This window comes from Cololabis saira, chromosome 15, assembly GCF_033807715.1.
Source record: "Cololabis saira isolate AMF1-May2022 chromosome 15, fColSai1.1, whole genome shotgun sequence".
NCBI classification, from domain to species: Eukaryota; Metazoa; Chordata; class Actinopteri; order Beloniformes; family Belonidae; genus Cololabis; species Cololabis saira.
The window spans coordinates 18,215,328-18,242,286 of NC_084601.1; the positions used below are offsets into that span (position 1 = coordinate 18,215,328).

Genomic DNA, 26,959 nt, shown 5'->3' on the forward strand with positions numbered 1-26,959 from the left:
ACCTAACTGAGCCTCCTCCATGTTTCACATTAGAAAACAGTGTTCTTTTCTTTGAATGCTTCATTTTTGCATCTGCATAGAGCTCAGATAACCTCCCCAAAAGCTCCAGTTTGTTTTCTCAGCTGTCCAAAGGACACTCTCCCAGAACATTTTGGGCTTGTCAATATGCATTTTAACGAATTATAGTCTTGCTTTTTTTTAGGATTTGCTTTCACCAGCAGTGTTCTCCTTGGTTTTTCCATTTACAGTAGTCCATTTTGGCTCAAACAGTGACACTGGAATCTGACACTGATGAACCTTGACCTGGAAGTTAACCATGGACGTTGTTCTGGGCTCTTTGATTTCCAGTCATATGCAGAATTATAGTACACTCAATGAATATCACAGTGCATCATAACTAGTGTTTTTTCTGACAGCAGTGACCACGAGAATAGTACCAATGAAAATAACGCAGAATTCATTCCGTTGATGAGTTCATTTTATTGTTCCCTACATAGAGCTCACTACATCGTAACGGTGAAATAGTGCTCTATTTGCAGATTATTCCGTATGGGTGGAGGTGCTGGTGCCGCAACTCCACTGCGAAGATCCATAATCTCACTCTGAATTTTTCATGAAACTTTGCAGCCATGACTTATTTTAACTTGCACATGTTAAATAACACTGATGGCTTCAGTATAAAATGTATAATTTAACCTACCGACATTCTGTTTATTCATGTTGGATGGAAGATTCTGAATGCTAATATTTGTGTTACATTTTTTCATTAATTAATTTTTTTTGCAGACATATATACTTTATCCTACATATAGGATAAAGAGTGGTCAGAAATGTGCAAGATTATCGTCTTCAGCACTGTTGCAGTTGGCATGGTTTTGTAATAAACACAATGGACTCAGACATAAATTGTCACTGTGATGTGTCTGGAAATGTAGGATTCACTTCTTCTACCTTGATTTTGGCACTGAGCATTTAGCAACAATTGTGCATTAGTTATTCAGGAGCGATGATTCACTTAACCTGCTTTCTCGCATTCTAACTTCTTGTAACGAATAAAAAAGGTGGTTAGAAAAAATGTATCTGAATAAAGGTTTGCATTTTTAGGAGTAAAAATGAAAGGTAACTAAAGTACAGATCTGAAAAGTAAAAAAGTATTTGTACTTTACTGTACACCAGTTTTCACATAAGCAGTTTGGGAAAATCTGGGCTTGTAAAGATATATATTATTATTGCTAATATTTTTATTGTCTTGTGTATTGTTATTGTTATTACTATTATTTTTAATTTTATACACTCTTTAGCCTAAATTGTATGTGCGATTAATAATTATTTGACTATAATCAGTGATACATGACATAAACAAGCGTATCACCAGTTTTATGTTTTGGAGGACATCCTTTACATTTTCTGACATTTGTAAAACCTTTCTGTTCCACAGCCGATGGAGTTCATCTAATGGACACAGCATGGAAAATAAAGAATATGTTACCCTTTTTCTGGAGGAACCTTGTCATCATCCACACTGATGGTGGAGACAAGGTGCCATCACTGTACTCTGTGAAAGAATGGGGGCCTCGCTTAATGTCATCAGCTCTGACAACTCGGGGGAATGACCCAAGGTGGAGCAATGACTGTGACATTAATGGGACAGGTCTCTGGGAAAAAGGTTTGGGAGGGAGGGGCAATAGAAACAGGATAACACGGAGTGGTGCTTTGTGAGAGGAATAACAGGTGATGAAATGTCCAGACTTGACAGGCGAAAAGGCAAGTAGACATCCATTTATCGCTGTTTAAATACATAATTGTAATAGTTTGCATTAAAAAAAAAGTAAACCAATAATGAGAAAAACTATCGGCATCCATGATATCTACTAAATAAACCATTCCTCTTCCATCTTTGTAGTTTGTGAGAGACAGATGGCATTAGACTTCTTGGTGTGAGAGTATTATTGTTATGATCATATCGCCTAACTAGAGTGTTCACACGGTTCAGTTCCCAAATGTAAGACAATTAACATTTCAAATGGGGCTTTTTGCCATTGCTTTAGTAACCTCTGCATTATGAGAATATGCACACATATGCTGAGCCGATCATTCAGAGCCCATTTAACCTTTTTATAATAGTGGCAAGCCTCATGTGTCAATCTAGGACTGCCAGCAGACATGTACCGGACTATCCAGAGCACAGCAAGGGGATCCACCACCTCCAGATCTACAGCTAAATTGTGTTTACACCATGCATTGTATCAAAAGTGGTGTTTCTTTGTGATTTGTTCATTTGGTTCACTTCTCACATTTTTCTACATCTCCACTCTCTTGGAAACTATAGAAATGTTGCTTTTTAATGACTTTCACCTACAATGTGCTCTGATGAGTTTGTAGGAAAAAAACATCAAGCAATATACTCTACTGCTCCGGGAGTTGCATTTTCATTCTTCTGCTCTTAAGAACACTTGTGAACCTACACTTTCTGAAATTGCAGGTTCGCACTTGTGATCCACAGCAATGAGCAGCTTTTGCACCACACATTTCAATCTTTTGGCAATATATTCTAGGAAAAACAGGTATGAATCTTTTTCAGAAAGAAAAAAAAAACTTTACTCCCCCTCCAAAACTTTTTTCATTTATGAAATTGGCTCCTCACACTTGTATTCAGACAAAGTTTGCTGTAGAATAAATAATGGCTCCAGGAAGGTTACTTATGTGAGACAGGTATTTAATAAAGGGAAAGTGAAGTGTGAGCTGTTTTTGCTGCAGAGTTCATTTAGGTCAAGAATGAAACAGCCTTCCACCCACAGTCTGAAAACAAAACTGTTAAGGGCTTATTCCAAATTGTCCATATGAGTAGGTTGTCCTGTAGGTACCCCACCATTTACCTTATGACAGATGGAATAACCCTGTAAACCCATAAACCATCCATAGGGTGAAACATAAATGGATGAATGGATGGATCATATACTGTAAATAGTAAAGCGGGGAGAGGCTTTCTTGCTTATGTTTCCTTCATACTGGCCTCAGTCATGGTGGCACGAACAGCAGACGTGATGAGCCTGATGATTCTGAGCTTTTCACTGCCCCACTGACTTTGCCATGCTGCCTCACACACCTGTCTGGCTGTTGTAAATCCTTTCATATTAACTTTAAATATAGAAGCTCTGGTCTGATCTAAATTCTACTGTGCATTTCTAAAAGAGTATATGAACCAGTCACCTTCCAAAACTCCCAAGTACAAAGATCAGCCCAAAGGACGTGCTCAGAGAGTTCTCCATGATTAACTTTAGTGTCCATGTGCAATTTCCAATGTAAACGCCACAACTGTGGCCAGATACAAATGTGGTTCCATATGTAAAACTGGAAATATCTATTTTTTAATAAGGAATGGATATAGACACTTCCTCACTTAATCAGTTCAATATAAAAACAGTATTTCTACCACAACTAGATTAACATGAGGGACATTTTTCCATTTCCACTTCACAATATCATACTCTGAATGCTACAATGACTCGATTTGAACTCCTGACTCTGGGTGTGCTACGGTTTAAGTAATCCTGGATCTGACAGCAGGTTTTGATACTGTCGATCTCAAGACACTTTCATTATGTCTTGAACACTGTGTAGGTATAAAGAAACTGCCCTTAAGTTTTACCATACCATTCCTATAGATAGGATAGGAGATAGGAGTTTCGCTGTACATCTTGACAAATTTTCATCAACCAGTGCCTTTTTCAACATGCGGGGTTCCTCAAGAGTCCATTCTTGAGACCCTGTTGTTTATTTTGTATATGTTGCCATTGTGCTCTGTTGTGCGTAAACACAATGTCTCCTTTCACTCCTTTAGCTAAAGACCTTAGTATAGTAATTAGTAATATATTGCCCTTTAAAAGTAGATTGTGAAGGCTGAATTATGGTTCTGCGTTAAACCAACGCAGAGCATACGCCGTTGCCCTGACGCCGTCATGAACCCTTCGGACTTCTCCGTCACTCCATTTCGCCGTGGTGTAATACCCCCCCAGAGCGCTAGTTGATACTTTGTTTAGCTTACGGCTTTTCTGGTCACAGTGAATCAAAGAGATAAGGACAACTATTGTGCAAAAACAAAAACAAATCTCACACACACACGAAGAAAAGAGTGCTGAAAGTTCACTACTGCTTCACGAACCGGAACCGGAAATGCGTTGCTACCAAGAAAACCAATCACAGCCCTCTCGGTCTGAGTGGCCTCGACGCTAAGTTACATTTTTTGGGAGGTGCACGTCAGGCTACGGCATAGGCTACGGAGAGCCTCCCGCGTAGCCGTGTACCCTACGGCGTAGGCTCTGCGTTGATTTAACGCAGAACCATAACTCAGGCTTGAGGAGTCTATACAACGTCTGTTCTCCTGTCTGGAGGACATCAACACTTGGATGGATCAAAACTGTCTGCATTTAAACGGTAGTAAGACAGAAGTCATTGTGACCATGCTTTCTAATGACTTTGCTCTGTCTAAGGGGTCCCTTATTTCGAAATGTCGCTCCACTGTTAAAAGCCTTGAGGTTACTTTTGATAGTGCTTTTAATTTGACAGACAGATTGGCTCTGTTGTGAAATGTGTTTTAACTGGGGTTGTTGGCTAAACTCAAGCCTGATCTGTCCACTAAAGATCTCGAAAGAGTTAACCATGCATTTTATTACAACAAGCCTGGACTATTGCTATTCCCTATACGTCGAGTTATGTCAGTCTTCACTACAACACCTACTGCTGTTACAGAATATCGCGGCTCAATTGCTGGGCTGCAAAAAGAAGAGAGACCACATCACTGCTGTTCTCTCCTCTCTACACTGGCTTACAATTCCTTTTAGGATTGATTTTGAAATTGTAGTTCTTGTTTTTAAAGTCTTGCCGAGGAGGCTGCTGATCTGTTGCTCCTTGTTGTCCTGAGTTGCAGGCTAGAAACCAAAGGACAGCATGCCTTTGTGATAGCTGCTCCAAAGTGGTGGAGCAACTTATCCACCACATTAAAATGCCAACAAGCCTGCTTGGTTTTTAAATCCGCACTAAGAACCCATCTTTTCTCACTGCATTTAATTAGGTTAATTAAGTCTTTTTCTCATGCTATTTGTACGTGTTTTGTTGTTATGTATTTTCATCTGTACAGCACTTTAGTAAATCTCTGTTGGGCTTCATACATTAAATTGACATTGACAAGAACATGTTTGTATTAATCTGAAAAATGTTTGAAGTTTGCACATTGACAAGAACATTTTTTTATTTATAAATATCAGTTTATGAGCAATACACACGTTTTTCTTGACATCGATATACATCTGGCCCAAGTCTCAGAAGATTTATGTGAATTGATGTTACATGAAAGCTTTTTGTCCAACAAAATCAATGTACTTTGTTGCCCATATTTCCAACGGCATCAATAGTTCACACCTGCACTGCATCGATGAAAGACGTTATGCTAAGATCCTACACATTACAACACAAAACAGAGAGGCAGAGCACTAGGGTTCAGACTCAAACAAGTTCAGATTCAAACAAACCAGGTGTAAAAACGACCTCAGGGTATCTTGTCTGATGAGCCATGAGTCAGTCCGCACTCGCAGGCTCACCAAACACCTCCATGTGTAATAGTTATTCCACACAACTGAGACTTAATAGAGGAGGATATTACTTCTCACCTCATCTAAGCAGAGTCATATTAATTATAAGGGCTTGCTATGATTGGCTGAGTATTTGCATGTTTATGCACCGTACTGAGAGCTAAGCAGTGAAAAGAGAAAGTGATCATGTGTCCTATATGCTGTTTCAACAAAACTCAACAAACATTCTTTCAACCGTGTGCTTTTGGACATCTGTATAACTAGGCCACTAGTTTGGTAGCTTTCCCTCAATCCCACACTGTTTCTCCCTCAGTTATACATTTTGCTCCACAGGTGAGGTGAGATTCACTGTCCTGTCTGTACTTAACATTTTTTGCCTCTCTCAATTTCCTTGGCTGCTTAACAGGGGGAGAAAAAAAAAGCTCAATGAAGCAATGGAGCATCAGCATTCTCTAGAGGCCGATGAAGGGAATAACATATTCCTTGTTGAAAGGCATTCATCCCTCTCTCCGTCTGATATTCCTCCTGTACCGAGTGTCGGTGTGTCACAGTAATTGCAGAATTCAACCCTCTGCAGACCAGTCTATTTTGAGCTGAGCATAGTCTCGCATTTTCTAAAAAGACTGAGTTGTATTATGTAAAACCAGAAACCACATGAGGCAACATTATTTGTGGCTTATGTGGAAATTACAGGTACACTGAGGTCACCCGCCATTATCTTGACACAAGCTAAATGAATTTAGTAGTTAGCCTTCGGCAATTATATCTGTGTGTGTGTTTTGTCTTTTCTCTTGCATGGTAACAGTGCAGACCAAAAGCCGTACAAGAGAGCACTTTATGTTCAATTTTTATCAGCCACTTGAAACAGAGTGCATCTATTGTTTAAGAACATCTGTGTCATTGTCATATGTACTTGTGTTTACTGTACATGCTGCTTTTGTGCCATTTCCAGTAAGTGAGTGTCATCCAGTCAGTTGGAAACTGAAAGAGAACCAAAACAAACAAATGCTCAAAACACCAGCTACTGAGAGATTTCTCGCCCTCCAGAGGAAAGCATGGGATTCTTTGCCATGTTTGTTTTCCTGCAGTAATTATATGCCATGTGACTGTTTTGATTATGCTGCATGTATAAGTGCTGAGTGGAAGGAAACACGGCTCACTTTGTGGAATTGGAAAATTAAACCATAAGGGACTCTCTATGTTTTTATTTATACTGTACTTGCAATGACATCATTAAGTCTATAAGTTTTACTTCAAAGCCTTCTTTGGAATTCCTCCGGTGTTGTCTTTCGCTTTTGATTTCAAATTACATTGTTTCAGTGTTTGTCAGACTTTCCTTTTTGTGCATGTACAGTCATAAGTGTACAAATGCTGTTTGTTAAGTGACAGCAGACGGGGAGTGTAAAGGCTGAACACCTGAAACCTGTGCTCACGCACACTTTGCATACGCTTATGCGGATTTGCATCAGTTTTATGTTGTTTGCAACCCAGCGCAGATCCGTCTGCTTATCCGTTCCTCTTCTGATCATTTACAAATCCAAATCAGACACATTTTTAAAAAAGATAGACAGAGAGCTGTTATTCTTAAATTCCTTTTTAAAATAATTTTCTTTACAGACATGATAAAACCAAGATATTTCATGTTTTTTCCTCATTAAGTTTATTACATTTGTCAATATACATCAATTTTTTTTCCATCTCAGGCTAGCAAGATGTTCCTAAAATAATTAAAAAAAAGAAGTTTTCACCACTTGTTGCCATTCTTCCTCATAAGGTGTTCTGGCACTGAAGATACTAAGAGGGGAAGCGTTTCACTTTCAAAATTCGCCGCACATTTTCTTTAAGGGAAAGGTTAGAACTGCCAGGCCAGTTACTCTCTCCTACCAATGCAAGAGTTTTGTGTTGTGTTTTCAGATTCTGGTTTTGTATTGTCTTGTTCAAAAACGCTTGAACGTCCACAGTTGTCTTAAAGTCCTGATGCTGATCTAAATTCTCACTGTGCTTTTATTACTGTACATTAATGCTGCCATCACAGAGGCTGGCATTCAGACACGTCACTGATGAGAGTCTGGGCTGTTCTTTTCATCTTTGATCTTCATCTTTTGGCAAAGATCTGAAAGTCTGATTCATCAAACCACAAACCACGTTTCCATTATGTGATGGTCAATGGCCTCTATGAACAAAAGACTTGAAATATAGATATGATGTCGTTAATAATCTTACAGCGCTTATGGATCTTCATGACCTGACAGAGAATTGCGCATAATCAGTTTAGGAGACGAGAGGTGGGTTTTCTATCTGCAAGGCTGCGTCAGGCGTCAATCCAATACTGTTATCCTTGGTACTTTTCAGAACCTTTTTGTAACCTCAATTTAAATATTTAAATTACTCATGTCACCGTCGTTTCCCTGACATCTGCCGTGCTGTTCGGATGTGACCTCCTTTCATGCAAAGGAAATAATTGTGATTCAATCTCAGTCAGAGTAAAGTCTTTTTCTTTCCGTCACATACAGCCAAAGAGCACCTTTTTCATTTTTACACAACAGCCCCTTTTTCACGCAGCAAGGTTTTGAGTGGCATTTGCAAATGAGATTCCACATATTTGTGCTTGACAAAGGTTTTCCAATAATTCCTTACACGTGTAGTTAAAGCACCGGATGATGAATGGCTGGAATCCGGTTTACCTTACACACTTGCCCTTTATGCACTGAAATTCCTAGTCTTTTAACTTTTTAAGGGCAGTATGCCGTGTAGAAGGTGAAATATGAAAATATCTTCCAATCTTCAGTGAGGAACACTGTTTTGTTGACAACGTGGAGATCCTCCTCCCATCTTTGCTCCTCAAAAACTCAGACTTCCATAGTTTTTGTGAAATCAACTAATGGCTCTTTTTTTAGTCTTGCTTTTAAAGGAGCTTGAGGCCGGATTGAGGCAGGATTTATGAAAAAAATCTGTATACATTTTAAGTTTTCTAGTAATAATGTCAGATGAAGCGTTCCAAACCAAAAAGAATGAGCCCTCTAGTATATCTCTCCTTTGCCTTGAACAGCCTGTGTGCTGCAAAATGTGCTGCAATTCGGTCCCGAATTTCCTGCGCTGGGCTGCGGATGTGACGTCACATGACGCTGCATGTGCGTTCTCCCCGTTCTCCCGTGCCGGCTTCACTGTTGGCTGCAGTACCCCCAACGGCCGTCATGGTGAAGGGTGGCGCTAGAGAGTCTCATTTCTTAAAAGAGCCTCAAGCTCCTTTAATTAATAGCGTTTTTACATTTTATCTTCATTTTAATCTACACTTGACACTTTCATTGTTGCGCTGCACTATTATGTCATTATATGTCACTTACCAAGTTTTTCTGTTTGTCGTTGACACTAACCTGCTTTTTGGGCATCTATGTCTGAATACCTTGAATTTCCCTCAGGATTATTAAAGTATCCTATCTATCTATCTATCTATCTATCTATCTATCTATCTATCTATCTATCTATCTATCTATCTGTCTATCTGTCTATCTGTCTATCTGTCTATCTGTCTGTCTGTCTATCTGTCTGTCTGTCTGTCTGTCTGTCTGTCTGTCTGTCTGTCTGTCTGTCTTCTCCTTTTTAAAGTACTTTTTCAGTTTTACCTAAAAAATTAAAAAAATTTATTACTATAATTATTTATTTTATTCTAGTGATTATTATTATTTCATTCTAGTGATTATTGTTTTAAATTTCATACTATATCATGTTCTTATCATTTTATGGTAGATTTGGTTTTAGTTCTTAGTTTCCAGTGTGTCCTCAGTGGGGTCAGCTGCTCTGGCTGCGTGGGACCTTCATGGGTCCAGCATGCCCTGGTGCAGCCGGCTGGCCCGGCTTGCTTTCCGTGGGAGTACGATGCTGGACCTCTCCCCCCGCCTGGGCTGGAGGCGACTCCTGTCGACGGGTGGGATGGCTACAGATAGCTCCGTAAGGTGGTGTGTCCTCTTTTTAAATTACTATGATGTGTTTGTTGTGGGGGTGGGGGGGTTTAGGCCCTGTTTTTACTTATTAAATTGTATAACTTTCAAACATGTTAGGTACTCTGTGCTACATTTATGAATGAAAAGTGCTGATTGATAGTGGTAGTAGTAGCAGTGTTTTTTTCTATCTATTTGGATTTTCCATTTTCTTGATTATTCAGGGTCATAATATATATATTTGGTCCAACAGCCCAAAAACCAAGAAAAGGGGGTCCAGCTGCCATTGAGGATCATCCTGGCCTTGATGACTGAGAATCTATACACACATCGAAACGTCATTAGAAAAAATGAAATACGCCGACAACCTGTCGCATTGTTTCTTTTCTTCTCTCTCAGCTGATTTCTTAGAAACATCTTGCATGTTTTCTCACGCCCAGTCAGCATATATGGGGAACTACCTGTGGGTTAGGCATGCAAACGTCTGCGCACTCCACTCCGCCCCTATCCCCAGCCCCGACCGCAGGTCCACACCTTTAAAAAGCCTCTTCAGACTATCCAGGTAAAAGCTAAGCCTTTAGTATTGGTGCCAGAGGAGCTGGCACACTGCATCCACCTACCATCCTGGATAGATGTCCTTTTTTATAGTGCTTCTTTCTGTCTAGGGTAAGGTGTTTTCCTTTTGTTTGTATTTAGAAATGCTAAATTTCCATTTGGTTAAAAAAAAAAATCAAAGAGTGCAGTAAACAGTGTAATAGAAAGATAAAGAGCAGGAACTTTTTTCATTCAAAGACGGGACCATATCAAGATAAAATGTATATAAGTTTAGCTGTGAGGCCCATGAGAGAATAAGATTTTTCTAAAGAAAGATAGGCGTGTTGGTTTGAATAGAATTATCCTTTGATTGCTCAATCCGTAGTCCTCTGGTATAGTGGTGTTACCTTGAAAAACATCAAACTGAAGGTAAAAAGAAAAAGCCAAGACCTGCGAATCGCAAAAACTAAGAACATTTTTTTAAATGAGCAGAGCAGAGCTGATCGAAAGACACACAAGTTAACCACAGCTCCACCTACAAGCTTTGAATATCATTGACAATGCGTTCCTGGCAAATAGAAGAGCATAACTAGCTCAACCTGCAGAGCAGGTCTCGAATCAATCAATCTCTCTTTCCGAGGAGGTGCTTATTATAGAGGGATATTGTGCTACATGGTTCTCTGTTAGTTAGTGCCTCACCTGTTGCACAAAAAATGTTTATTGTTGTTGATTTTTCAAATGTTTGCTTGCTGTTAGGATTCAAGTTATATTAGCAGCACAGCGAGTTGAGATTCCAATATCAAATCCATCACACAATCTGAGAGAGTGATATGTGCGCTGCGTCACAACAAAGAAAAGGACAAACCCCCGGGCAAAGAGATAGATGAGACCAGCTCCTGTCGGCCTGCAAGGCGAGGTTGCATTCTTCAGCAAATAGGAAAACAAATTGCGCCGCCGCTTTGCCATCTCCTTCAGAATATATGTACCGCTGTCTGAAAGATTTTTCTCTTATTTTGGCTGAATGTAACCTTAAAGGTTCACACAATTTTGAAACAAATCAGAAGAGACACAGCATGCTCACAGTCAATAAGGACTGCTCTGTTGGTAAAACTGTCCCAGAAGCACGGTCTGAAACACGCTGAAAGATTAATGCTCCTGGCTGCAGTCTCCATTTAGAAGCAGAGGTAAAGTATGGGTAGCATCAGCAGTGATTGAACATCTCTGCTCTGGAAATCTGTTTTGATTCCGAGGGCATTCACAGAATCCAGTCTTTTTATGCTGCTTTCATTTAATAATCGGGAAAGCTGGATAAGAGGGTAAAATAGCACCTGATTTGACAGCTCAATATGTCCGCAGTGATGCTGAAACAGTGACAGAGTTTTCAAATTCAAATACAGTGCAACGAGGCTGTTATCAGACTTCTTCCCTGTCAGGCTGAGTGTTTCATCAGAATGAGATGTAAATGTAAAACAGAGGCATTTTATTCTGTCATTCAAAAAGAAATGATGGACACAGCCTCACCCTTTTTTAAGCATAAAAGACTTCCCTTATCTCTACACATGGATAAGGAAGCCAAATATGTATTTCAAATTTTTCCGATAAAACAAGACTGTGCAGGTGATAAGATGAAACTACATCTTTAAAGTCTGCGCGGGAATCAATCAAATCCACATTATTAGTGTCATTTTTAGCCAAAATAGTCCTTCTCTGTAGGACAACAGTTTTTGTCCATACTAATATTGACAAATGAAATGATTTCATTCTTTGAAGAACCAACAATGCAGTGGGTGTGGGATCCCTCAGATGACGATGGCTGCTTGTTCAGCAACACTCTTGCTCAAACGGCTGACTAACAGAGTTGGAAGTATTGGTTTGTCTTTTCTGCAGAGGGAGGCTCTGATGATGACTCATATATTGAAGTATAATGAGTCACTGTTGAAAAGGGAGCTCAGTGTTCAATGGGAAATAACTGTAACAAGTAGTTTAACAATTCCCGGAAAATGTGGAAAATACCACTCAAGCTGAAAATACTGTGGTACTTTTTCGAATCTGGTTCAGACACGACTGAGGCACAAATAAAACTAAATGAAAATAAATAATGCATTTTTCTTTTTTATTCTTACGATTTCCATGTATTTACTTTTGACTTATGTTCAAATACATGATTTTCCAGGGCCAGTTTTCATCCAACTGTTTTGAACCAGATGGAGAATCAAAGTTTTCTGATGTAGTGTCCACACATCAGAAATGTGGTTGTGCCTGACTGGGTTGGGCAGAGGCAGCTGGAAAAACTATACAACCCAGCTGACCAGTTTTGACTCCCTTTTTGCTTATAAAAATATGTAAATGTATTTGAAAACAAAACAAATCCTCCTCATGTCACTACAAGAGCTCTAAACAGTGAAGGTGTTGAAAAGAAAATTTAGCTTTTACCTTGTGCATGCTTGAAGTGCTATTACTCTTCTGATCTACTTTATTTTTTTTCATCATTTAGACTCAGATCATCGAAAACTTCACCCCAACTCGGCCTCAGCTTCGGCCTCTCCCATCTCCCTCTCCAAGTTCAAGGCAATAGCCATGAACTGGTCCGGTCTGGAGGAGCTCATCAGTGGAGTCAACAAATACTCCCACAGCCTTCGGCCGGTCTGGCTCTCCATAGTCTTCATCTTCCGGATGATGGTTTTCGTTGTGGCAGCTCAGCGTGTGTGGGGTGATGACAGCAAGGACTTTGTCTGTAACACTCTCCAGCCAGGGTGCAGCAACGTGTGCTATGACCACGTCTTCCCCCATCTCCCACATCCGTTTGTGGGCCTTGCAGCTCATCTTTGTCACATGCCCCTCACTGATGGTCGTTGGGCACGTCAAATTTTCGAGAGCAGAAGGACAATGAAGTACACCACTTCCCACGATGGTAAACATCTGTATGCCAACCCTGGAAGAAACGTGGGGGATTGTGGTGGACGTATTTGGTAAGAACCAAGGATTTGCAAAATACTCTTAGACCTTGGCTTTACCATCAACTGACGTGAAGCCAGTGATGTAAATCCCAAGAGATGAGCTACAAGTTTGATTATATCTCCAAATTGTATTGAACCTGCTGAGTTGCAACCTTGCATACTAAAATGTATCTCTCAAATCAACATCATAATGCAACTAGTTTTCTCCTGGATTTTTTTTTTTTCCAGTTTAACCAACATTCATTCTCTCATAGGTGAGTCTGATCTTCAAGGCAAGCTTTGATGCTGGCTTCCTCTATCTCCTGTTCTACATCTACCATGGTTATGATCTGCCCCGCTTGTACAAGTGTTCCCTGGCGCCTTGCCCCAACAAGGTGGACTGCTTCATATCCCGCCCCACAGAGAAAAAGATCTTCACACTGTTCATGGTGGTCTCCTCTGCTGTCTGCATCTTGATGTGCATCTGTGAGATGGTTTATCTCATCAGCAAACGCATCCAGAAATGCATTAGAAAGAAGATGGAAGCAGACAGAAAGATGTTTGTAGAGCAACATGAGATGGCGCCACTGGCACGGCCAAGGTCAGAGTTCAAGTCTAGTACCTCCATCAGGGTGGATCCCACAGCCTCGGTCCAGAACCTCAACAACATCAGGGCTGAGCAGGCCCCATCTCAGAAAAAGTAATGTCCTGTATGGGATGGACTGTGTTCTGGAACGAAGCTAAGCACTTAAAGCGCATGAATCAGACTCAGCACAGATATTCATAGCAATAAGGAAGAAAAGCCTTCCCTTCAGGGATTTTTAACAGGAATAAATTAATGTCATTATGATCATCTCAAAGAGAACATGGCTTATGTAGCAAAATGTACTTACACTAGAAATGACAAATCCTTGCACCGTTTTTTTGTTTCTTACGTGAGTTGGACGTTTTGTTTTTGTGGATGTATCATTAGCTAGCACTGACTTTAAGCTGTTAAATAAGTTAAACTATTAAAGTGAAAATGGATGACAGACCCCAGCTGATGGGGGGAAAAAAAGCAACACTAACCCTCTCACCTGAAAACATGCGTGTATCTTATTAACAAAACTATATATATATATATATATATAATATATATATATATATATATATATATATATATATATATATATATATATATATATATATATATATATAAAATGTATATATATATATATATAAATAATATATATATATTTACAGTATATGTGTGTGTATGTATGTATGTATGCATGTCTATACACACATGTCCAAAAACATGTATGTATAGGTTGATTAGCAATTGTAAATTGCCTGTAGTGTGTGTGTGTGTGTGTGTGTGTGTGTGTGTGTGTGTGTGTGTGTGTGTGTGTGTGTGTTGTGTGTGTTGTGTGTGTGTGTGTGTGTGTGTGTGTGTGTGTGTGTGTGTGTGCGTGCGTGCGCTGCGTGCGTGCGTGCGTGCGTGCGTGCGTGCGTGCGTGCGTGCGTGCTGTGCGTGCGTGCGTGCGTGCGTGCGTGCGTGCGTGCGTGTGTGTGTGTGAGAGCATGAATGGTAAACATCTGTGCAAGTGTGTGCAGGGTTGCACCAGGAAGGTGTAAAATTGGGCCAAATCAATGTGCATACTATGAACCGCTGTGGCGACCCCTCTGATCAGAGGGATTAAGTCAAAAATGATTGATATGTATGTATATATATGTATGTGTGTCTGTATTTTGTACATTTTGTTTTTATTGTTAAAAAACCAATAAAGTTATTTTCCGACTTTATAAAAGGCTGCAGGATTTCCGTTGTCCCTTTGGGCTGTGCATTTCTGAACTTAGATCTCTGATGTTCCCATGATTTGCTGGAGTCACAATCCCAGTTTGGAGGCCACAGCTCCGATCACTACTGCTTTCTTCTGGAGTTTGTCAACGACCACAGCGATTGCTCGGGTTGGTTAGCCAGCTCCAGTATATCAGTTCATTGGTGGTGTTACATGTAAGAGTCCAATCCTGACCTTATGCGTTACATCAGGGGTAGGCAATTCCGGTCCTCGAGGGCCGGTGTCCTGCATGTTTTAGATGTTTCCCTGCTTTAACACACCTGATTCTAATTAATCATCGTCATCATCAGCTTGTCATCCAGGGCTGCACAATTCTGTTAATGACACAGGTACTTTTATCACGGTGTGCTGAAGCAGGGTAACATCTAAGACATGCAGGACACCGGCCCTCGAGGACCGGAATTGCCTACCCCTGCGTTACATTAACACACATCCTAGGTCAACTTTGCACAGACTCATATCCAGCACTTTAAAAACTCATGTTGTACAGTTTCTCTCATGTTGTACATTTTCTCTTTTCATTATTTGTTCTTTGTATTGCACCAATCACCAAAACAAAGTCCTTGTGTGTGTTTAACAAATGTGGCATTAAACTTATATCTGATTCTGAATAAAGGACAATCTAATCTAATCTGATATATATACATATATATATATATATATATATATATATATATATAGAGAGAGAGAGAGAGAGAGAGAGAGAGAGAGAGAGAGAGAGAGAGAGAGAGGTGTGTGTGTCTGTGTGTGTGTGTACACACACAAAATCAAGGCTGAAGAGCCCCCCATCTACTGAGAAAGATCCTAATGTGCTTACTAGTAAAACACACGTCTCATGAGCACAGAAAAAGAATGGAATCTTGAAAGTAGACACACCGGATTATTCAGGTCAGTGACTCACCAACCAAGTTTCTGACTTTACGTCATGAGAGAGATTAGAAGAGCCTTGATTGATACTTTGGCATCCTGCTCTGACGTTGCCACACTGCGGTCCAATCAGAAGCGAGGCTCACGGCGCGGCTTTGATCGACAGGGACGTTAACCAATCAGGAGGCTGATGCCGCGGCAGTGGTGTCCGTCCCTCCACCGCCTGTCTGAAGGAAGTGGACTCTGTCAACTACAAGATGAGTTTCCACTACGGTCAGGTATGCAAAAACTTACTTTGTGCTCCGTCTGTGTTCGTTTCACTAATACCATTCAATAGTATCCTACGCGTACATTGTATCTTATTTGCTGGATGTAGCGTAACTACCGGGTTGTGTCCAGGAATAGCCGGTCCCGCTAGCCATTCATTAGTCTGCTACGGTTAGCAGGGTGTTGCTCCACATCTGCTTTACGGGACCAGCGCGGTTCAGGGGGTTTAGCTCAAAGTTTTAACACTTTTTCACACCATAAGACTTGTATGTGTTCGTAGAAGTGGAGGTACACGCTGTTCTCGGGTAAAGCAGCGTGTCCCAGTAGAAAGTTGGATACTCGGTTTCTTTACTGAGCACATTGTGTTATCCACTTCATCTTCACTTTTATTTCACTGAATCAGATGGAGTAGTTCAGTTTTATCACGTAGTTTAGTTGCTATATCGTTTTCTTTTTAAATACTGTTGATTAATCTGACTCTTAATCTGAATATTCGTTGATTTGTTTACCCCTTATTAGCCCAGTTTTCTTGTGATGAAGGCAAACCCTCAAAATGTCATTTTAAGATCAGAGGGGTATTCCAGGAAGCGGGTTTAGTGAAAATCCTGAGTTTGTTAAGCCTGAGATGAGGGAAATCCGGAGTTTTCAGTTCCAGAAAGCGAGTTAACTAAAACTCTGAGTCAGTTACTATGGCAACTGAGCCTCTGAACCTAACCTGCTCGGTAGCAGGTTTACTTCAATAAAGCCTGAGTTTCTCTCTGTCTCCTCCCTCAGTGGCGTCAATTCAGCCAATGGGGCAAGCGGCAGAGAGCAGAAAAAGCATATCTGACAAACGCAACGTATTCTATTCAATATGTCAGTGCAACAATATCACAGGGACATCCGAGTTTAACTTCAAACAGTTAAAGTCCAAATGCAAAAAGGAGAGGGAGGGAGCAGAAGAGAGAAAGAGAGAGAGATAAAAAAAAAAAAAGTCAAATATTTCCCTTAAACAGATTTATAAGAGGGTAGGTGATTTGATATCTTACCTTAAAATGAACTTGCATAATTAATCCATCAGTGGCTACAGCCTCGTTAATATCTTCTGCTGCTGGGGCAACATTGTCTTCTTTTTTTTTTTTTTTAAATTGCGTGGTTGTCTGCTTCCTTTTCATTTTTGTAAGTTAGTAACACTGCAGATCGCGCTAAAAACGAGATTGATTGCAACCACTGTCGTCAGGGATTCAAGATATGAGGGGGGTACAAGTGTTGGGAAAGATAATACCTAGTGAAATCCATCATGTTGTTCTGATATGCATTAGTAGTTATTCTATATGTATTAAGTAATAGGATAAATCAATACAAATAGACACAGAGTAATTACATAAATGTATAAAAAAAACATTTACATTTTTCCCTGAAGCCGAGGTGTGCGACTGCCCCTGATCTAAATGACAATAAAATTTAATTCAATACCATTCCACCACTGTTTTCATCTGTAATATTATAAGACAGTGTGCTTAAATGTTAAATGAATACTGCATTCAAACTTACACATTGACTGCAGCAACTTTCTCCCACGCCAATTCTCTCCTTCGCTGCTGCAGCTGTTTTTTTTTCCCGAAATATGCTCTTATACTCGCCATACGCACGTATTAACACTTCTAACTCCAGTGGCGTGAAGTATCTGGATCTTCAGATGCAAACTAATGTTTCCTCAAAGGAATTTTGTAAATTGAAATGTTAAATAAAGTTTAAAAAAAAAAAAAAAGTATGTCGCTCTTTTGTTGTCGCCGGTTGCCATGGTGAATCCTTGTATCAGGGCTCTACTGATGATGGCTTTTTATATCCCTCACGCACACGCTTAGCTCGAGCTTAACAAACTCAGAGTTGATTGAACTAACTCATATCCGCTGTTCTGGAACCGAAAACTCAGAGATTCCTATCTCAGGTTAAGTCAACTCGTAGTTCAGGTTTAAACTCGGAATTTGTTGAACCTGCTTCCTGGAATACCCCTCAGTTCAGATCGGTTGATTGCAGACCTTTAGCCTTATAACTAATAAGATAATGAATAAATAAAAATATTTTATTTTACAGTACTATCTAATGTAATATAAAATGTATTGTAAAAATATATTAAACAAAAAAAAAACTCTTCAAACTTTTAGGATTACCCTAATTTGGAGATTATATACTTGAATAAAGGTGGATAAAGTACAAACTCGTGTAAACCAAACACGCTCATGTAAAGATCTACCACTTATAAACCAAGTGCAAGTACTGTTGAGTATCTTTTGATACGTTTCATGCTGAGGGATGTGCCAAAAGCTATACTTAAAGGGGACCTATTATGAAAAACACGTTTTCTCTTGCTTTAACATATATAAAACGGTCTCCCCTCAGCCTGACAACTCAGAGAAGGAGGAAAGCAACCAAATTCTGCAGTGTCTGTACAGCAGCCCGGATGAGCCATCCAGTGTGATGTGGCTTCTACGAGCCGTTCAGATTCTGCTCCCTTTTGTTACGTAACCAAAATGCGATTTACATCGGTTGGCCTCCAATGCGTGAAACCACGCCCACAACTAACTCCGCCGGCCGGAGCTTCCGCCATTTTTTCGTAGCGGTGTATCGCGTCATTCAGGCAGCCAATCAACACAGTGCCTCATTATCATAGCCCCGCCCACTCAGAATCCCTCATAGATAATGAGGTTAGAGAATGGGAAGATAAAGACATGGCTCAGAGGCTGAATTTCTAATTTATTTAGCAAAAACAATCAAAAGCTTGTTTTTAAGACAATCAAGGCCTGTTTAAAATAGGTATTAGATGCCATAATAGGTCCCCTTTAAAGTAGCTTGTATATGCAGGGAACTGAATCATTGAAAACTCGTGGTTTAGCTTGGTTACTGCTTGTGTTTATCACACTTTTAGTGAATAATATCCTTGTTGATCCCTGCAGGGCTATCTCGGAGGAGGCAACCCTCCGCCTAGTGCTCCATACGGCGGAGGTCGGGGTCCCTATGGACATCCTCCTTCAGCTCCTTATGGAGGTGCTGCAGGTCCAACAGCAGGCCATTACGGTGGTTATGCAGCCCAGGCTCATGCAGCCCAGGCTCATGCAGCCCAGGCTCATGGTGGCCAATACGGACCTGGAGTTGGCGCTGCACCTGCTGTACATTACGGGGGCTATGGGGGACAACCTCATGGAGGATTTCACGGACACCATCCTTCTGCAGGTAATGCTGGGATAAACCTCCTGAAGCTCTGCAATCTTTCCCAACATTGTGCCGAGACAAAAACGGGAATATTTAATATACAATAATATTGCATGTTTTCTATTGTTCCCTTTTTTGCTGCTTTGTACTTTTTTTTTTTTTTTTTTATTCTTTTTTTATACCTCACTGTGGGTCAGCGGGTAGAAAATGACTTCTATTCCCAGACCCTCATGTAGATTCAGGGCTCAGTTTGTGCCCTCAGCAGGACCACAAAGCTGGAGTGATGACTCTGGTAACACTGAGTGAGGCCTAAACGCGGTAAGAGACAGATGGGCAAAGAACATGGTTTGTGTGTGTGTTTTCAGCAGCAGCTAAGCCTGCGTAAGTCAGAACCTGATAGTCTGTGTAACCATCTTTACCCTCAGGGACAGAATCCATCAGGGTTCGGCCTTAAATGTCATCTTTCCTTCTCTCCCCATTCATTTTTTCGACAGTCAACCATCCCTCTACTCCTCACCATATTTTCTAAGGCGTCTTTTTTTTATTTTTCATCATGTATTCAGGTGATGCTATTTCCTTCTTGCTGAGGTGACTTTTCCAAGACCTTCAATCAAGTCTTTGCTTTATTTATTGGTCTGGAATATGAGTAGCAGAGGTGTGGAGGGGTTGTCTTCCAGGAAGAGTAACTACTGGGATTATCAGAAAACATTTGTAGTTTACTCAGATGTAATTACATGCTTTTGTTGTAGTAAATGTCAGTGCTGTTAAACTCATCAGGTAACTTGTAACTGGTTGCAAGAATGACATTTTCTGTTTTCATAATATACCATGATGTTTTCCCAAGTTGGCCACTTTGAAACAGCAAAGGCTGAAGCTAGGGCTGGGCGATTTTGGAAAAAAATAAAATCCCGATTTTTTTTTTTTTCTCTGAAAACCCGATTTTCGATTTCGATTTCGATTTTTTTGGTAAAACTACAAAAGACAATGGAAAAAATTGTTTCAAATATTTTATCTTTATTTTTAGAGAAAAATAGCAAACAAATTTCCCTATTGGGAATGAAGTGCAACTGAAAGATACTGTAAATCCTCCTTGAGTTTAGTAAAGTGACAACATTTACAATTTTCTTGACCAAACAAAGATGACTAGACGAGCTCTGTCTGTAATGCAGCCAGCCGCAAAAAAGGACAATCGATTTTCCGATTTCCTTTTTTTAACATCGATTGTGATTAATAAATCAGATTTAGATTTAAAATTGATTAATCGCACAGCCCTAGCTGAAGCTACAGTATGTAGCTTAATTTTAGTTGCACAATGTCAGGCCCTGCATCTTTCAAAAGGATGCAGATTTTGAAAGTAAGTCCTTCGAAGATCACAGGTGACTGGGCGTTGTACCTTCAGGAGAACTTCCTGTTCATGTTACCAGCACTGGTATGTAGGTACTGGTCAGCACTGGAAGCGTGTCTTGTAAGATGGAGGACAAAATTCAGATTTCACATTTTTATTTGTATAGTTGCAAAAATGGAGAGACCACACCACTGGTGTTTGGTCTGATGCTGAGGGGAAAAAAGGGCCTCAGTACATCTGCCATGTCTGCCACATGCCAGTCAGTTTAATGGATCTTAGGATATACTAGGCGGTAGGGCTGCACGATTAATCGTTAAAAAATCGCGATCTCGATTCATGCTTGAACGCAATCTCATTTCCAAATGACGACGATTATAAAAAAATTAAAAAAAATGTATGTTTATTGTTTTTATGTTCAATGTCAGCTGTTACAAAGTTGATGCCAGTCTTTTATCAGGCACCATCATATTTTTTGTAACGTTTACCTTTTGTATCGGCAGCTTCTTAATAGCAGCAAAAGGCAATGGGGGGTTCATCCCAGCCAGAGGAATAATTTGTTGCCTCAGAACTACAGGATCTGTTACAAGTCCCCTTTCTGAAAGGGTTTTCAACTCAGGGAGGAACAAATATTGTTCAAAATTGTTATTATTGTTTAAATTATTCAAAGGTTTGTGTAAAGAAGACAAGAGATGTTTATTGTTATTATATTTTTGTTCAGCTGTTGCAAAGTTAAAGTAATAAGTGCAATAAATTTTATATTGGAAAAAAATTGTGAGAGAATCGTGATCTCAATTCTAAGCAAAAAAATCGTGATTCTCATTTTGTCCAGAATCGTGCAGCCCTACTAGGCGGTGAAGGATGCAACTGATGCAGCCTTCCAAGTCCTAGAATAGGAGGAGTGTTCAAAATGGGACACATTGCATCATGCCACTGTGATAAAACTGACCTTCAAATGCAGGCTGCAAAGTTGCAGCCCGTAAATTGGTTTGAGTCCATTATGGATTTTATTTTCAACTGTCTGACAATATTAAATTTTGGCTTCATCTGTCAATAATGACTTAGTATTGAAAGATGGACATTTCTGTTTCATTTCCAAAAATCTACACCATTTTTTTTTCTTCTCTCTGTCATTATTTGATTTCAATATTTGCTATTTTTGAAAAGTTGGAAACTTAACCAAAATAATAGATGGTATATCTGCTTACATACACGCATATATTTAGAGAATAAATCAAACCAGTTTGCCATTTAAAAAAAGAAAAAAGAAAAAAAAAGTCTGAGGCACCGATCTAAACAACCCATGCTGTGAAAACAGTGAGTCAGAACACCTCTCCTTCCTTCATCTGTCACTGATGTGGTTCCCCTGTGTAGGTGCCATTCCCCCTGGCGTTAACCAAGAGGCGTACCAGTGGTTCCAGAGCGTCGACACCGACCGCAGCGGCTTCATCACCCCAAAGGAGCTGAAACAGGCACTCGTCAACTCCAACTGGTCTGCTTTTAACGACGAAACTTGTCTCATGATGATCAGTAAGTGATTGCGCTGCAGCTGAAGGAAACAGAGTTAGAGAGGTAGTTTCGTGTGAATGGAGGAGATTGAAATGTTTTGGTAGTGTTTCTTCAGGCAAAGTGACACAAATGTAATCCTGTGAAATGCTATCAACAAACTACAGCAAAGAGGAGAGGAGTTGCCTTGAAAATAAAAACGGCAAAAAAAAAAAAAGTATGCTGGTTTCATTCTGAACAAAATTGTAATAAGACTTTTTCATGAGAATTTAGGGGAGCCAGGAGTTATCCTTTAAAAAAACAACAATCGTGTTGTTTTTCTGTGTGATCGTGATCGTGCTTTCATTCCAGTGCTTACATTCCAGTTGCACCTACCGAGCAGTGGCTTATACAAGCTGTTACCATTGAAAGAAATGTGTGAACTAGGCAAGAGTGCTTAGTAAGAACATCCTGGAGTATGTGAGCAAATATTAAAACTGAAGTTTAACTGTAACTGAAAACAACTCTGAGCTTTGTCTGAGCATGCTGCTTTTTCTTTTTCCCGTCAGACATGTTTGACAAGACACGAACAGGTCGGATAGACTTGTTTGGGTTCTCTGCGCTGTGGGAGTTCATGCAGCAGTGGAGAGTGTTGTTTCAGCAGTACGACAGAGACCGCTCAGGATCCATCAGTGGCATGGAGCTGCATCAAGGTATCTCTGCTCGTTGGTGTGTTAAAGCTCATTGTGATAATGTTGTCATCGCTCACCCCATTCCTCCTCCTCCTCCTCCTCCAGCCCTGGCTCAGATGGGCTACAACCTCAGCCCCCAGTTTTCGGAGACGCTCGTGCAGCGCTTCTCCCTGCGAGGCGGGCGCCCCGGCATACAGCTGGACCGCTTCATCCAGGTGTGCACCCAGCTCCAGACCATGACGCAGGTGTTCAGGGAGAGAGACACCAGCATGACGGGCAACATCCGCGTGAGCTATGAGGACTTTCTCTCAGGTGCCATCACAAGGCTCATGTGATCCGCCCTCCATTGACTGTCCTTCTGCACCGTGGATGCGCAGTATCATTCCATGTTCAGGTCCTAGTTTGCTCAGCCTTCAGTGCTTTGCCATAAGTGCCCTCACATGCTGCTCCCTATATCATATAACAGCAGCCAGTACACGACTCAAAAAGCTTATTGTTATAAGTAAACAGAGCTTTACACCATGCACACGAATGAGAGCCAGTGAATATTTCCAAGGCAGTTAAACCTTTCACCGCATGGCTTAAATTTGACCAGGAACTTAACAGCACGCAGCATGTGACTGCAGTTTTTCTTATCTGAATGACCATATGTATCCCCTCTGAACACTCCCAGTTTAACCAGAGATGCCTTGGTAGCTGTGGTAGTTAACAAGCTGCTTGTTTATTTGTACTAGCACTCGATTTCATGAGCAGTTAAACTGAGGTTGTTAAATTTGAAATGGAGTCTATAATCAGTTAATAAAATGTATCAGTTAGGGCTGAATCAGTGTAATGCCTTCAGTAACAATCAAAGTGACCAAAAAGGCGTCATGACTGTGGGGAATGTGAAGCTGATGTCACACTCGATTGAATTATAGAAAATTATTTAAAATAAATCAGCTTTATAGTGAGTTCAGGATTATGGCAAATGTTTATTAACAGGATAGCAACTAATATTACCCACTGCAGCATTGCATAATAAGATACTGATGAATTCAGATGAAAATGTAGGGTGTAGTCTATTAAATGAGCCACAAAAAAAGGTCAGATTTTGTAGTCAGCTTTCAGCATTATTAATTAGCAGCTTTTACATATCATGGATGCAGAACTGTTCATGAGCATCTTTGTAGTTGTAACTTTCAAACTTATATGCAGGCGTTTATGCAGTCTAAAACATGAGGCTTCAGGGTGGGTGATCAAGTCCAGCTGATGGATCTATGGTAGGCTCTTATTCCTTGCTAGTGCAATTAGATTTCTATTTCAAAGGTCACATTTTTCATTTACATCTCTCCCCCTATCTGTTAAATGATCAATTTTTTACCAAGATCTCAGCTAAAATCAGCCAGACCTCATGAGGCAAAAACATTGGCGAGTGCAGTTAACCAGAGACTGATGCAGCTTCACATTCATCTCAGTTTAATTTGCTTGCATGCTCAAAGAGCCAATCCCTGTGCCATTAAGACTATTCAATCTTTTAAACAAAAATTACAGAATGTATTTCCATGCTGTGGTTGCATGTATCATTGCTTTGTAGTTCAGTTTAGAGTATGAACTAAAACTTGGAATTACATCATTTTGTAAAAATATAAACGCATTGTTTTTTTTTCCCATTTGTTTACAAAGAATTGTACATTTTGTCAAATGCAAACTTGTAAAGTTCTGTGAAAAAAAGCTCCTGAATGAAATAACACCTCATGTCTTTTTTTTTTCCGTCCGGTTCCTAAATGGTCTGATTTAATAGAAAATGCACTCTGCCGCGGTATTTATACCGCAGCATTATAAATGTGCCAAATCATTTGTAATTCAATAATGCCAATAAAGTGTTTGTTTGTTTGTATTTATGTGTTCTTGACTGACTTCCATAATGGCCACAGATATAAGTAACGCATATTCTGTCTATAAAGAATAAGCATTGCTTTATTGCAACAGTAATGGCACCTGCTGCCTTGCTGTTGCAGTAATTCAGTAATATACTGCAGTAATGGCTTTTATGCTGCTTTATTTGGCTGGAAAATGTGCCTGATGGTGCAAGTTTGCAACAGTGAAGGTTAATCACCTTTATGATATCTGCAAATGCCTGTCGTATAAAAAATAGGAGCATAACTGTTTTACTTAAGAAAATTATTATAGTTTTTCTTCAACCTGAGGAAAAGTTTGACTTGAGTGTTGTGTTTTGTTGTTGGAACAGAAATCCAGATCCTTGTTGGATCTGAAATCACCAAAAGTCATTATTTTCTGTTGTAGGGTGGAGAGGGGAAACCCTCTCTCTCTTCCACATCTGGTGCTTCTATTTTTCTCACCATCTGTTCCCCTTCCTGATGGCAGTTTGACTCAAGAGCCTTCTACATCATCTGAAAGCACAACCCATCAGATTCACTTGTGAACCCTTATTTCTTTTTTTTTTTCTGGAACTCTTCCACATTCCTCCTTACCCTGCGGTCTAATCCTAATCTAAGTGAAACATTGTTTCATGTGTCTTATTAGTTTCACACCCTGTTTAACGTGTCTGGACCTTTTTTTTTTCTCTCGAGCCACTGATTTGGGGGTTTTGTGGGCCAACAGCAGCAGTCCACCCTTCTTAAAGCTTTCAGCCCAAGGGAAGGCGCGCTGCAGGCTTTTTCTGGCTTATGTCATTCAGCAGTGATTTAACTAAACTCCTGTCATTTTGTATGTAATGAGAAAATTTCCCACTGCTGACCATGCCTGACATCTGTAATTAACTTTTGCAAATGGAGCAGGTCTACAGGGCTTCGGGGTTAGGGGACTGTGACGTTCTGTCAGCCCAAGTCTCTGATGTGGATTGATTAGATGGTTGTACTTTGACATAAATGTTTTGGCAAGTGCAGCTGGAAATCTTGTTGACGAATAAACAGAAACTTAAATAATGTTGATGCTGCCAAGTTCGCTGGTAAAGCAGAACTGGCACAGTGGTGTTGTTAGCCTGCAGGGAATGAACACATTTCTCTATATTTGGCAGGACTGATCTCACGCCAGTCCTGGCAACTACAGAATGGACAGCACAGAGGGAGGAAGTGCTTAAAAGATTTTTTTTTTTTTTAAACATAATCGCCCACGCAAAATCCCATTAATCAAAACAAGTTCAGCAACATTGGAACTAATGATAGCGAATTTGGATATAGCTCCATTTCCCTCTCAGCCCCACTCTTTGCCTGCAGGGGACCATCGAGTCAGAGCTGGTCGTCCCTCCATAACAGGCTACGTTCCAGCCATTATAGATAAACTGTGTGCAGCCCGGCATTGTATTACTTTTATTGAAAACTTTTCAACCATGGGACTAAATAATCAGTGCCACCAATCACATTGAGCTTTGCAAAGTGAACTTACAGTTATACTACCCAGGAACTACCAAAAATAAAGAAAGACTTTCTACCCATGGCCGAGCTTGACAACTAGAGTTTCCTAAAAGCTGAGTGAAATGTACAGTTTCTCAGCTTTCTTTAGAAAAATAACCCACGTCTCTTAAACTGTGTAGCTCTGTGTGCAGTCTTAGAGGTTTTGTATTTATAAATAGGAAATAGAGCTTTTGAACTTAAAGAAATATAACTTGTCATGTAGGGATTGTCAAAGGAAGCGTTCTTGTACTTTATTGTACGACACAATTCTGTCAAACTGTAATGAGGCTTCCCTGACAGGAAGATGTGTGCGACTTCACATTTGATCATAGAACTTTGAACACTTTCTTGTATAAAAGAAAATAGGTCCCTCTGTACAGCATTTCCTTTTTGTTTGGCAGATCTTTTATCATAGTCCTAAGCAGTTTAATGTGTACATAAAACCACATCAAATATATTGTAGTTTACCATGTAACATGGTTAGAAAATTATTCTTAACTATCACAGCATTCATACTAGGGCATGAATAAAGAGTATTTTTTCTTTTCTTTTTTTCAAATAAAAAAAGAATGAAAAAAAGGGTATTTTTTCATAGCCTTCATAGCCTTACTTTCACTTTCATCTTAAATATGACCCTTTTTACTTAGAGATAGTCAGTAGGTCGTCAGTGATAATGCCAATTATTTTTGTGCTTCGATTAAACAAACAAAGAAACAAAAAACAAACCAAAAACAAAAGATAGACATGCAAAGATGTATACTTTTCTTATCTCGGTGTAGTGTGTAATCTGTGTCAGAAGGAGGTGCTAAAACAACAGAGACGAACCTCGAGCTCGATCAGCCAATCAGAAACGAGTTTAGCGATGACGTCAGACCGGAAAGACGA

The 26,959-nt window shown here is 40.0% G+C and overlaps 2 protein-coding genes across 2 annotated transcripts; both read left to right on the forward strand.

Annotated features, from left to right (window-relative positions):
- The first annotated feature begins 10,051 nt into the window (after positions 1-10,051).
- On the forward strand, positions 10,052-13,924 carry gjb9b (gap junction protein beta 9b). Its single transcript, XM_061741927.1, is given in 5 exon segments — positions 10,052-10,192; positions 12,555-12,844; positions 12,846-12,977; positions 12,979-13,029; positions 13,272-13,924. Coding segments are annotated over 4 exon segments (819 nt in total). The 5' UTR covers positions 10,052-10,192; positions 12,555-12,637; the 3' UTR covers positions 13,701-13,924.
- A 1,950-nt stretch (positions 13,925-15,874) lies between these two features.
- Positions 15,875-24,558, forward strand: pef1 (penta-EF-hand domain containing 1). Its single transcript, XM_061740997.1, has 5 exons — positions 15,875-15,982; positions 18,908-19,184; positions 21,880-22,035; positions 22,560-22,703; positions 22,788-24,558. Exons 1-5 carry the CDS (start codon positions 15,962-15,964, stop codon positions 23,015-23,017), a joined length of 828 nt encoding a protein of 275 aa, XP_061596981.1. The 5' UTR covers positions 15,875-15,961; the 3' UTR covers positions 23,018-24,558.
- The last annotated feature ends 2,401 nt before the right edge of the window (positions 24,559-26,959 follow it).